This window comes from Rhinolophus sinicus, linkage group LG07, assembly GCF_036562045.2.
Source record: "Rhinolophus sinicus isolate RSC01 linkage group LG07, ASM3656204v1, whole genome shotgun sequence".
NCBI classification, from domain to species: domain Eukaryota; kingdom Metazoa; phylum Chordata; class Mammalia; order Chiroptera; family Rhinolophidae; genus Rhinolophus; species Rhinolophus sinicus.
The window spans coordinates 8,911,688-8,925,877 of record NC_133757.1 but is presented as its reverse complement, the minus strand read 5'-3'; the positions used below and the strand labels follow the sequence as shown (position 1 = coordinate 8,925,877).

General features: G+C 44.8%; 1 protein-coding gene across 6 annotated transcripts in view; it reads left to right on the top strand.

Annotated features, from left to right (window-relative positions):
• Positions 1 to 12,177, top strand: part of PLPP4 (phospholipid phosphatase 4) — a 215,579-nt gene extending 203,402 nt beyond the window's left edge. For 5 of the 6 annotated variants that reach the window (XM_074338968.1, XM_074338969.1, XM_019752894.2 and 2 more), the window contains one exon: positions 11,639 to 12,177. In XM_074338968.1, the coding sequence (XP_074195069.1) occupies positions 11,639 to 11,838 (200 nt within the window). In that variant the 3' untranslated portion in view covers positions 11,839 to 12,177. The remainder of the gene's footprint in view (positions 1 to 11,638) is intronic. The other variant, XM_019752896.2, reaches the window with a different exon arrangement.
• Positions 12,178 to 14,190: the final 2,013 nt, after the last annotated feature.

Below are 14,190 nucleotides of genomic sequence, written 5' to 3'. Positions count from 1 at the left end.
TCCCCTTGCAAGGCCATCTATCATGGTCTGCACCAGTGGTCTCAACGTGGGGGGCACCTGTACCTCGCAGTGGATATTTAGCAATGTCTGGAGACATCTTTTTGGTTTTCCCAACTGGGGGTCATGGTAGTGCTGGTCGCTATACGTGTAGTGGGTAGAGGCCAGGTATGCTGGTAAACACCTTACCAGGGATGAGGGAGACCCTCCCCCACCACATAGGCTTATCCGGCCCCCAATGTCTACCCCTGAGGTTAAGAAATCTTGGTCTACACAGTACCTCAGCTGTAGCTTTCCTTCCATTATTACACGTTAAGAAGCAGCAATGTTCAAAGGGTGGGATATTATATTCATTCAATATTCATTTATTAAGGCAGTAATGTAGGGGGCCCATGGTTTCCAGCTTGTAGAAAGGATGGACTGTGAGGCCTTCACTTGCTGCGTAGGTGGGTGTTTGAGGCAGGCTGTCTGATTGAGATAAATAAGTTGTTTTTGTTTGGTGGACTGAGCTGCCTCATGACCGTGGGCAGGGGCCATCCATCATGACAAGATTTCATGTGGAACCCCACTCGAAAACTCGAGTCCCTCTCATTATAGACTTGAGTTAGCAATGTTAATATTATGAGGTTTTTTTAATGACTCCATTTCAATTTTGATTTAAGCAACTGTGCCTAATGTGGAAGTACATCTTGGGTAGTGATCTTGCGAAGTATGTGTGGTTTCTCGATCACATATTCAAATCCGATAAGCAGCCATCCTCTCAGATGCCTTGCCCTGCCCATTATCATGGCCGCTCCCAAGTCTCACTGACAACCTTGTTTCGTTTTACTCCAGAGAATCCTTCTCCCCTCTGCTTTCTGGGATTTTCTCTGGTTTCTCTTGTTGGCTCTATGTTCAAAATATTTCCAGATTCCAAGTTCCTTTTCCCACGCGAGTTCAAACCACCACTCTCTGTTGCCTGAATTATTGCCAAAGCCTCTCTGCCAGTCTCTTTCCTTCCTCTTGGCCCCTCACACCGTCGCCAGCATGAACGTTTCAATTGTGAGCCAGCTTATGCCACTCCTTTGCTAAGAGTCCCCACCAATGTCCCGTTGCATTCAGCCCCCAAGCTCAGGTCCTGCAATGGCCCACAAAGTCTGGTGCGTCACCTCCTACCTCTTTGATGGTATTTTCTAACTACTTCTCCTCCTTGCTCATGCCAGTGCCATCTCAACTTCTTGTGCATTTAACCGCTCATTGAACGTGCCAGACCCATCCTGCCTCAGGGCCTTTGCACTGGCTCTTCCCTGTGCTTGGAATGCTCTTCTCTCGGATGTGGGTGTGGCTCAGTCCCTTCCCTCCTCCTAATTTTGGCTCAAGTGTCCCCTTCTTGGTGAGAACTTCTGGTAATGACCACTCTGTTAAATTACAGCCCACCCTCCCCACTTTCTTCCTATTGCTCTCACCTTGCTCTTTTACCACCATCTAACAAACTATGTAATTTACTATGTATTGATTATTGTCTATCCTTATCCACTAGAACGGGCATCTGCAAACTTTTCCTATAAAGGATCAGATAGTAAATGTCTTAGGCTTTATGTGGGCCATAGCATCTCTGCTGCAACTACTCGACTTGGCTGTAGCAGTGTGAGAGCAGCTATGGACAATATGTAAATGAATAATTCACATAGTTTGCTGATTTCTGCACTGGAATATAATCTCCATGTGTCTTTTGTCGGCATGGCACATAGTAGGTACTTGCGTTAGTTTCTTAGGGCTGGTGTAATGAAGTTCCACAAACGAGTGGTTTAGAATGATAGAAATTGTCTCGTGGTGCTGGAGGCCAGAAGTCCGAAATCAAGGTGTCGGCAGGACCACACTCCCTCTGACACCTGTAGGCCGAAGATCCTTCCTGCCTCTTCCAGCTTCTTGTAGCCCCAGATGCAAATTGGCCTCTGGCAGCATAATTCCAGTCTCTGCGCCATCTTCACTTTCCCTGTGTTCTTCACATCATCTTCCCTCTATGTGCGTCTGTCTGTGTCCAAATTTCCCCTTTTCATAAGGACACCTGTGATACTAGGTTAGAGCCCACTCTAATGATCTCATTTTAACTTGATTATCTCTGTACAGACTCTAAATAAAGTCACATTCTGAGGTACTGGGGGTTAGCACTTCAGCGTATCTCTTTTGGGGGACACAATTCAACTCATAACAGTGCTCAATAACTTTGTATTGAATGACTGAATGATTTTGACTGAATCATGTGCCTTTCTTACTAGGATCACTTTTTCTCTATATTGGTTTTACAAAAATTAACCTTATTCTCTGCAAGTTCCTTCCTTTTAAAATGAACCAAGAAATTACACTTTAAGCATTCATTCATTCATTCATTCATTCATTCATTCATTTGGTCTCTTGTGCCTGTGTGCCAGACATGCTGCCTGTTGGAGGCATGACACTGAGGAAGACAGACATGGTGACCACCCTTCCACCTTGAAGTGTGCCAGGTAGATTGTGTATGTTCCGTGCTACATTAGTTCTTTTAAAGAAACTCAAAGTCACAGAACAGGAAGCTCAACTAGTACTAGAATAAAAAGAACAGAAACAATCACATGGGGTTGTTGAGTTTGCCAGAGCTGATTTTTACCTTTGTATCTTGGGTCATGAAGCCTAAGGCATACAAGGTCCCAAGTCAGGCAGCTCAGTGATGTTGGAGGTTGCCATGGTAACAGAGAGGGATGTATTCCCCCTGGGAGTTGGTGGCCCATCTTCAGAAGCATTTCTGCTTCTTTGTGCCGGAGAAGGTGAGCATGGCCTGCACCTCAGTATGCCAGAGCCTGTGACATCCTTTCCTTTGTCATGAGAAAGAGGTGGGGTCATGCCCATTTTAAAGGTAAAGACTCCAATCCAGGTTGCCTGATTCAAAGTCTGGTCCTCTTTGCACTACCATTGGAGCCCATCCGATATTGATTCCTCCCACCCCTTTTAGTAGCTTTATTGAGGTATAATTCATAACTCATAGTTCATAAATTCTCCCTTTTACAGTATATAATTTAGTGGTTTTTAGTATATTCAGAGCTGTGCAACCATCACCACTATCTAACTCCAGAACATTTTCATCACTCCCCCAAAATACTCATACCTCGCTTCTCCCCAGCCGCTGGCAACCACTAACTTACTTTCCCTGTCTATGGATTCACCCATTCTGGGCATTGTACATGCATGGAATCATACAATATGTGCGGCCTTTTATAGCTGGTGGTGGAGATTCTTTAGTGCATCTTGTAAATGTTGTCAGTGCATCTCAGTTCACCAAACATTTGCTAAATAATACCTGCTGGGTTCTGGGAAAGCAAAGATGAGTGAAACACTCCAGGGGAATCAACGCTGAGCAGTGAGTGTGAAGTAAGAAAGATGCAGAGACAGTAGCCCAGAGGGCCAAAGTGGCCCCTGGTCCATGCTGAGGACAAGAGAGCCCTGAAGCCCCCGGATGACCTTCTTCTCCAGTCCACACCAGGAGCCTGGGCAACGTCTAGCCTATGGAATTATAGACACTGCCCCGGTGGTAAGAGATGGGTCTCCCTTCAGTTTCTCAAATATGGCACGCCTCTTTCTTCTGCCTAGAAGACTGCAGGTGCCCTCCCTGCTTCCACTTTCCACTTTCCCTGGTTCACGCTGGCTCACCCTGCAGGACTGTCCTGTGGGCCATGTCCTCAGTGAAACTCCCCTGGTCCAGACTAGCCAGGCCACACCAGTGAGGGATCTCAAAGATCCATACATCTCTTTTATGGCACATATCACAGCTGCAGCTCACTGACGAGGCTGTCACTATTTAGGACTGTGAACTTGTCTTTGCTGTTCAGGCTCCTGCCCCAGGACCAGGCAGCACACCTCACACCTGATACCATGTACTACATGTGTGATGAATGAATGACATCTAAGCTGAGTAAGGTGTCTACTGTATTTTGTACTCCAGGGACATTGTGATGCATGTATTACCCTTTTGAACCCTCCAGTCCCATGCTACCAGATTTGGGGTGAAGGCAATTACAAGTAATCCACCCACCCCCAATAAAAGCCTGCTTGACAAATACCAGGTTCCAGTCGAGATAGTAGAACAGGTAAGCATTGTGCTTACCTCCTCCCACAAACACATTAAAATTACAACTAAATTATAGAATCATCAACCTGGAGAACCATCTGAAGACTAGCTGAACAGAAGTCCTATAACTAAGGATATAAAGAAGAAGCCATTTCAAGACTGGTACAAGGGGTGGAGATGGGAGACATAACAGATATACCTAATACATAGAAACAAACACAGAGAGGCAGCCAAAATGAGACAAAGAAACATGTCCCAAGTGAAAGAACAAAGCTCCAGGGAAAGAACTAAATAAAATAGAGCTAAGCAATCTACCAGATCCAGTGTTCCAAACACTGGTTATAACAATGCTCAATGATCTCAGGGAGAACTGCAACAGAGAGTGTAAGCATAAAAGAGGGTATAGAAACTATAAAAAAAGAGACAGTCAGAAATAAAGAATATAATACTTGAAATGAAGAATACATTAGAGGGAATCAACACTAGAATAGATGAAGCAGAGGTTCGAATCAGCAATTTGGAAGATAAGGTAGCAGAAAACACCCAATCAGAAGAGCAAAAAGAAAATTAAGAATCCAAAAAAATGAGGATAATTTAAGGGGCCTCTGGGACAACATCAAGCGTACCAACATTCGCATCATAGGGGTACCAGAAGGAGAAGAGAGAGAACAAGGAATTGAAAACCTATTTGAAGAAATAATGATGGAAAACTTCCTTGACCTAGCAAAGGAAATAGATATGCAAGCCCAGGAAGCAGAGTCCCAAACAAGGTGAACCCAAAGAGGCCCGTACGAGGACACATCATAATTAAAATTCCAAAGATTAAAGACAGCGAGAATCTTAGAAGAAGCAAGAGAAAAGCAGTTAATTACCTACAAGGGAGCTCCCATAAGACTGTCAGCTGATTTCTCAACAGAAACTTTGCAGACCAGAAGGGATTGGCATAAAATATTCAAAGTGATGAAAAGCGAGGAGCTACAACCAAGATTACTCTAACCAGCAAGGTGGGACTACATCAATTTAAAAAGTTTTTGCACAGCAAAGGAAACCATCAATAAAACAAAAAAACAGCCTACAGAATGGGAGAAGATATTTGCCAATATTACATTCAATAAGGGGTTAATATCCAAAATTTATAAAGAACTCATACAACTCAACACCAAAAAAGAACAATCTAATTTTAAAAAATAGGCATTTTTTTTAAACATTTATCCAAAGAGAACACACAGATAGACATATGAAAAGATACTCAGCATCACTTATCATCAGAGAAATACAGATTAAAACCACAATGAGATATCACCTCACACCTGTCAGAATGGCTAACATCAATAAATCAACAAACAACATGAGGGAACCCTTATGCACTGCTTGTGGGATTGCAAATTGGTGCAGTCACTATGGAAACTAGTATGGAGGTTCCTCAAAAAATTAAAAATAGAACTACCTTATGACCCAGCAATTCTACTTCTTGGTATGTATCCGAAGAAATCTAAAACACTAATTCAAAAAGATATCTGCACCCCTATGTTCATTGCAGCATTATTTACAATAGCCAAGATATGGAAGCAACCTCTGTGCCCATCAATAGATGATGCGATAAACAAGATGTGACATATAAATACAATGGACTATTACTAGGCAATAAAAAAGAATAAAATCTTACCATTTGTGACAACTTGGATGGGCCTAGAGGGCATTATGCTAAGTGAAATAAGCCAGACAGAGACAAATACCATATGATCTCACTTATATTTGGAATCTAAAGAACAAAATACATGAACAAACAAAACAGAAACAGACTGAGATACAGAGAACAAACTGATGGTTGCCAGATGGGAGGGGAGTTGGGCGAAAAAGGTGAAGGGATTAAGAAGTACAAATCGGTAGTTGCAAAATACTCATGGGGATATAAAGTATAACATAGGGAATATAGTCAATAATGTTGTAATAACTATATATGGTGTCAGGTGGGTACTAGACTTATCAGTGTGATCACTCATAAATTTCATAAATGTCTAATCACTGTGTTGAACACCTGAAACTAATATAATATTGTATATCAATTGAAATTGAAAAATAATTTTTTAATTAAAGTTTATTGGGGTGACAATTGTTAGTAAAGTTACATAGATTTCAGGTGTACAATTCTGTATTACATCATCTATAAATACCGTTGTTCACCCAGAGTCAGTTCTCCTTCCATCACCATATATTTGATCCCCTTTACCCTCATCTACCACCCCTCCCCCCTTACCTCTGGTAACCACTAAACTATTGTCTGTGTCTATGAGTTTTTGTTTCTCATTTGTTTGTCTTGTTCTTTTGTGGTTTTTGGTTTATATACCACATATCAGTGAAATCATATTGTTCTCTGCTTTTTGTGTCTGACTTGTTTTGCTTAGCATTATAATCTCAAGATCCATCCATATTGTCACAAATGGTCCTATTTCATCTTTTCTTACCGCCGAATAGTATTCCGTTGTGTATATATACCACAACTTCTTTATCCATTCATCTATTGAAGGACATTTTGGTTGTTTCCATGTCTTGGCCACCATAAATAAAGCTGCAATGAACATTGGAGCACACGTGTCTTTATGGATAAATGTTTTCAGATTTTGGGGGTATATACCCAGGAGAGGGATTGCTGGGTCATATGGTAATTCTATTCGTAATTTTTTGAGGAACCTCCACACTGCCTTCCATAATGGCTGCACCAGTCTGCATTCCCACCAACAGTGTATGAGGGTTCCTTTTTCTCCACAGCCTCTCCAACACTTGTTACTATTTGCCTTGCTGGTGATAGCCATTCTGACTGGGGTGAGCTGATATCTCATTGTGGTTTTTATTTGCATTTCTGTGATGATTAGTGATGTTGAGCATTTTTTCATACGTCTATTTGCCATTTGTATGTCCTCTTTGGAGAAATGTCTCTTCAGGTCCTCTGCCCATTTTTCAATTGGGTTGTTTATTTTTTTGTTGTTGAGTTGCGTGAGTTCCTTGTGTATTTTGGATATTAGCCCCTTATTGGAGACACTGTTTGCAAAAATCTCCCATTCAGTTGGTTGCCTCTTTATTTTGCCGATGGTTTCTTTTGCTGTGCAGAAGCTTTTTAAAAAAAAAAAAAAAAAAAAAAAAAGCCAGCTTGTCCTCTGTCTGCTTTTCTGTCAGCACACGCCCTTCAGGATGTGAGAGTGAATTCATCAATAACAACAGCCCACTTGAGGCACTTGATGGCAATCTCCCTCATAAAGTGAGTCGTTATTTGGGTCTTGTTCACCATCTTTGTGATAAACAGAGCCCGAATGGCTTTGCTGAGAAAGCAGCTCAACTAGCCCTTTCATTGCCCTGGTTACTTGTGATAACTCTGGCGGTACCTGAGTTACCACTTTTCCCTCATTCCATTAAATGGGAAAACAGCCTCTACAGGAATCCACACTCGCTTTGCGTGCTTCCTCCTCAGTAAGCCTGGGGAGCATGTGCTTGGAATGATTTGATGTCTTGGTCAATGATGCACCTAATGAAATGCCCTGTCACAGAAAATAGAAAGTCAAATAGTATTATTTGTAAATTTTGCTGTTTGGTCTGTTCAGTAGTCAGTTGCTCAAACACTGATGCCGTGGATGATTTCAGATGCTAATGAAGCCCCCAGGGGGCCGTTCCCTGGGGTTAGAAAAAACAAAGCAACAGTACAACTCTTAAGACCTTGAACTAGACAAAGCCCTGGCACATCTTATACATTGCTGGCCACAGGCTACAGATGGGAAAAGCTTCCCCATTTGAGGAACTTGAGTCAATCACATTAATTACGCTTGTGACACCTCAGGAATTCATGATACATACTGCTTTTCCACTTCTAGGGCGACAGCTGTTTTTTAAGTTCATTAGAAGTTTATTTAAAATGCTATGAAGTTTGGCCACTCTAAAGAGATTAAAACTCTAGACTGCTGAGTTGCTCTGTGAGGCAAAGGACAGGGAAGGATTAGAAAGTCCCCAGTAGTTCTGGAGAGGAACAGAATACGAATAAGAGTGATGAACACTACAGTTTTCAGACACTGTATTTTAAGGTCTCATTTTGTGGCATAATCTTTAGAAGCACGGTCTCATAAAATCATCTTCACAACGCAATGTGGTAAATATTGAGGTCTCTGAGAGCCAGGGAAACTGAGGCTCAGAGGCAGGGACTTGCCCTGGTGGGAGTGGCCGTGTCTTTACTTGAGGGTTCATCAGCCTGGAGGATTCTCAAGTGGATGGTGAAAACAGGTCTTGGGTACTTCACCGTGACCCTCAAGGGGTTCAGAACAAGCCTCCCCAAGATATGCCACTTTTGAATGTGGATTATTTTGAGAAGAAGGCAATCAAGACCCTGCAGGTTCAGGAGCAACTTCTGCCCCTCCCTTAACTACTTAGAAGAATCTAAATTGGGCGCCTTGCCTGTAGTAAGAGTTATTACCAGAAATAACTTTTTATGACCTATATACTCATGTGTGGCAGGGCAGACGTCTAATTACTGAACATCTGTTCTTCTTATCGTCTTGCAAATTACCCTCCTCCCCCCTGAAGCCCAGGGCGTGTTACCTCCTCTTAGCTCAGGATGTCACGTGTACCTCATTTTCCCTTTCTGTCTCAGAACCTCTCATGTATGTGGGGTCTCTCTAATGCTCTTATGTATGTTTCCCGTACCTACATACATATTTAAATTTGGTCATTTTTCTCTTGTTAATCTATCTCATGTTGGTTTAATTATTAGACCAGCCGAAAGAACCCTGAAGGAAAGTTTCTTCCTCCCTCACATCCTGGTGCCTGTACTGGGAGCAGGTGTGGGCTCTTGGGTTTCACTGTTGTCTCTCAGGTGGTCTTCCCTTCCCCTCCTACCTTGGTAGTTACTCACCAGGGCTTAGCAGGCACTAATATGGCTTCCTTGCCTTTCTGCCAGATGGCGGCCACACAGTCTTACTGTGTTTGAGCAGCTATGGAGAGGAAGTCACCACAATTACTCAGTTTCTCCGTTTGACCACTTGCAATGATGTTTTATCCCAATCAAAGTGATGTTTTATCCCAGTCAAAGATATGTGATATTTTATCCCAATCTAAGATATGGCCCACTTTCTAAATATGCTTTGGCAGAGTTTCCAGATAATTTGTAGGCTGACCTTGGGGATCAAATTCCTGGAACACTTAGGTGGGAAGGCCTCTTAGCCACCATGTAGTTGTTGGATGTTCTTATGTTACTGATGAGGTAACTGAGGCCCAGCGAGGGTAAGGGGACCACACAAGGACACACAGAGGACAGCAGCCAGAATCTACCCCCTGAGTTACTGTGTGCGTGTTCATTCATCCATTTCCCTCGCCAACTTAATTCTGTGTGAGCAAAGTGCTCCAGGTGTTATCAACAGCCAACAAGACAGGTACAGCCCTTGCTCTCATAGAGTTTAGAATTGCATGTGGGGAGTGGGGGGCAATTAAAATGTATGCCTGGGAGATGTGGTCTGGTCTGGAGTCCAGGTGAGGCCTCATGGCTCAGTGACGCTGAGTTGAGCTCCAAAGGAAGAATAGAAATTGAACAGGGGAGAGGGTGAAGGGAAGTGATTCCCAGGATTGGAACAGCGTTTGTAGCAACAGGAAGAAGAGGGAAGAAGCAGCATATCTGTGGCATGGAAGGGAAGTGGCTACAGTGGCTGCACTAGAGCGAGAGAGGACAAGTGGCCAGAGGGTTGGCAGGACCAGGTATGCCGCCTGGAGCGCCACAGGGATTTAGTTCCCTCAGAGCAGTGGGTAGGATAGCGATCAGGGGAATGAGCTCGTTTATTTGCACTTAAACAGCATCCGTAGCTCCTGGGTCCACATTCCACTTGCCAGAGCAGCAGCTGGGCACTTGGTCAGCACACAGTGGACCTTCATGCCGTCATCCCAGAAATTCCTATGTTCTTTACCTGTTTTTGCCACTGTATGTAAATAAAATTATATGCTGTGAATGACTCAATTTATTTAAAAGAACTTAAAGATATTTATTGTACAACTGTTTAATGGTTTACTATTAGCCTATTAAAAACGCCGAAGGTGAAAGCAATTTGTCAAAAGATAACAAAATATTACTCTTTTTCTCAAAAACGATTGCAATATATCTAGGTGGATCCAGAATAACTATAACAGGCTGAAAAAAGAGAGAGAGAGAAGTGAGATGCAAACATCTAAGCATTAAACAGTTGCTTTTCTTAAAAGATGTATTTCCTTGACAGCCACCCCAGAGTTCCCTGCAGGAGACAGAGAAGCATGAATTTGTGACTTAAACTGAGGTCGATACTCAATGTATTGCTTACTGGGAAGTATTTGAAAACTTAACACCCCAAGCACTGATGGGCTAAGGGAAACTGGATGGACTGCCCTTCAGCCATGGCCCGTTACCCTCTGATTAGCGGATGCAGAAAGCCTGGAATGAACTTGCCAGGGATCAAGCACGGCCCTGCGGAGCAGAGCAGCACAGGTGCAGAATCAGGCCACCAGAGTCCAAGTCCACTTCTGTTATTAACGAGGGGTGTTGCTGGAAAGCTCCATCGGCCTCTCTGAGCCTGAGTTTCTTCTGTAAAATGGGGCTAATGCTACCTGCCTAAAAGTGTGTGCAATCCAACAAGATGAGAAATGTGGAAGTAGAAGCCCCCCAAATGGAGACTCACAGTTCAGCAGGGTGGAGACCTTCACATGAGTTCAGAGTTTCTTTTGTGAGGAGGCGTTCCATTGTGTTAGGATCTTTTTGGCAAGAATAATCCATAGACACAGTTAAAAGCATACACACATACACACAGGGTTGTTGGGTGTGCTGCATTCATGGGGTCTCTATTGGGCACCAGCTGAATACACTCTTTGGCAAGGGGCTGCCCCATGTGGTGGTAGGGGGCCTGTTTTGCATGCAGATGCCCCTCGTGCCTCGTCTGCCCTCTCCTGCATCCTCCAACTTGAAGAGATCTGCAGCTTTTTAGAGAGACTGGGTTTTTCACCAGAGGCCTGTTGAGTTTGCCAATCCTGATGTATCATAAAATGTTTTATTCACTTTGTGACTCAGAAGGTTCATTTCTTCCCTGGGAAATCACTTTCCGCGAGGCAGAGGCCGGCATGCCCGCTGGGTTTCTTTGGTACACCAGCAGTATTGCAGGACTCCAGTGGCAACCTGCTAAAGAAAAAGAAATTGCAGCCCCCGAAGGCATTTAGATCCCACAGAGATGGCTAGAATTCTTCTTCCAGAATTTAGAATTGATTTTAAACATCAAGAATGCCAGTGTGAGCTCATGCAACGCTCAGGTGGCATAGCGAGGAGACAGAGAAGAGGGCATCCAGTACACATTTTAAAGGGACAGTTAAGTTCTAGAAATGGTAAGTTTTGCAGAGGTCACCGAGATTTATACCTCCAGCGTAGTTTCCTCTTTCCTTTGGCATTCCAGGGGGTCCAAAAAGCAAGCCAGTTACTGGAGCAGGTGGGAAAAAGTGCTTTCTGGAAACCACGGCTGGCCACATTTGAATGACTCGTAACACATTTCTCCCATTTTGCTCTTTCTTGCCTAGATTCTTTTGTTGGCGGCGTCATTGGCCTCATTTTTGCCTACATTTGCTACAGACAGCACTACCCCCCTCTGGCCAACACAGCTTGTCACAAACCGTACGTCAGTCTCCAAGTCCCAAGCTCACTGAAGAAGGACGAGAGGCCCACAGCAGACAGCGCACCCAGCATGCCTCTGGAGGGGATCACCGAAGGCCCCGTATGACTAGTATTTCGGGAGCATGGACGCTGAGCCCAGGGCACGCTCTTCCACCCCAACACCGTAACACAATAGAAGAGGTTTTCTGTAGTGTTTCTCATCACTTGTTTCTCAGCGTTCTCCTTCTGCTTCCATTTGGCCACTGTTGTTCCTGCCAACTCTAAATGTCTGCTTTCAACTCTCTTGAATTTGTAGAGGAAGGACACAGGAACAACCTCTGAGAGACGTGTGGAAGGAGGCTGCGAGGGTGGGGTGGGTGCAGCTCGGGCGAGTCCTCTGAGATGTTTGCTGTAACAGCCACCTTTCTATGTGTTCATGGTTGTGAAACATAATAAAACCTCCTACCTGGAAGACATGGTGTTGGCCGTCTAGTGTAGCAAAAGTCATTTGGAAGTCAGTGGGTTTCACAGCTGAGGCCAGGTGGGGAGGCTGTGCTGCACTCAGGGCCCAGCTCTGGTGGCCCTCGGGCAGGAGCCCCTTTCCTGAAGAACCCCTGACCCCCCATGCCCACCCCAGGTAGCCTGTGTGTCCTCAGTAGGCACTGGAGCACTGGGCATGGGAAGTAACTCAGCCTATCTGGACCAGTGCAGAGGCTTCCGGACTCAAAGCTCCCACAGCCCGGGGGCTCAGGTGAAGACAGAGCCTGTGTCTGACCCCACGGTCAACTGTGGATTGTGATGGGACAGGGGCATGGTGGCACTGTTGTTCCCTTTCTCCCAGCTCTCAGGTTGTCGCTCCCATGGAGGTGCGGTGGTTTCTTATTCGCGGTATTACTGATTCCTAGGTGCCACCCTGAATCAAATTCTGGGAAAGGAGAGCCGGGAATCTGTGTAGTAAACATTCACCCACAGGTGATTCTCAGGCCCCTATGGCTGGGAGCCCTGCTTCTGCCTCCTCTGTCCCCGAGGCACAGAATGGAGAGGAGACTGTGTGCTTTCGGTGTCTGCCCTTGGAGGGAGGCGTCTCGAAATGATAATGTTTTATTTTGGTCAGTATTTCGCAGTTAGCACGTTGTGTGTTGTGGGATCACTATTGACTCATCTGCTTAAGCCGCAATCCTAGGCGTCTCCCCGATGGTTTCTCTTCCTCTGATTCTCTTTGTCCAGTTCCCTTCGGTAACTCTTCTTGGTCCTCCCTTCAAAACACCTCACACTTACCCATCCTCCCACCTTCGCTGCTGCCCGCTGAGTCCAAGTCGCCACCTTGTTCACTTAAGTTTCTGTGGTGCCTCCTATTGGCATGACCTCCTCCCCTCCCTAATCCCCGCTCCACTTGGGAGCCAGGGTCTGTGCGTCTGTATAAATAATGCCTAAATAAGGCATCATTTATACAGAATTAATGTCACCTATTTTAAGTGTTCAGCACTTGGAATTGTGATCATTGTCTCCAGTAGTTCAGCCACCACCACAGTCAAGACGCAGGGCTGCTTCCTCGAGCTAGAAGTTTCCTTTTGTTCCTCTGCTGTCCATTCCCTCCTCCCATCCCCAGCCCCAGGCAACCACTCATCCCCTTTCTGTTGTTACACTGTCACCTTTTCTAGAATGTCATATAAATACAATGACACACTATTTTCTACTTCTGTTTATTTCCAGCTACCTGTTGTCCACCTCACGGGGAATCACCTCTGGGTCCCTTCTCCCCTTTGCTCATGGTGCCTCCTCTCTGTTTATCGAACCAGCTGAGCGGTTTCTTGCCTCTGCACCCGACAGCTGCTTCTCAGTTCCTCAGAGCCCTGCTGTCTGTCTCTCCTCGGGTCTCGGCTTAGATGCCATCTCCTCAGAGCTCTCACCGAGCGGTTCTCCACTCTCTTCTCACAACACCCGTCTACACACACACACACACACACACACACACACACACACACACAAATATATTTCTCTCATATTTTCCTATTAAGTTCCTTCATGTCACGGTTATATTGTTCATATATTCTATGGGTTGAATTGTGTCCCTCAAAATTCGTATTTTGCTGTCCTCACCCTGCATACTTCAGGATGTGATCTTATTTGGGGAAAGAGTCTTTACAGGAGGTTAATCAATTACAATGAAGCCACTAGGGTGGGCCCTAATCCAGTATGACTGGTGTCCTTCTACAAGGGGTGCATGTGGAGACAGACGTTCACAGAGGGAGGCCTGGAACAGCCCTCAAAAGGAACCAAACTGCTGACGCCTGACCTGGGACTCGTAGCCCCAGAACTATGAGACACATTTCTGTTGTTTAAGCCACCCAGTTTGTGATACTTTGTTACTATAGTCCTAGTGAATGAATACATTCTGCCCTCTCCAGAGTGAGGGTCTCATGGGAGCAGAGATCCCTCTGTCTCATTCACAGCTCTGTCCCCAGGGCCTGGCACAGAA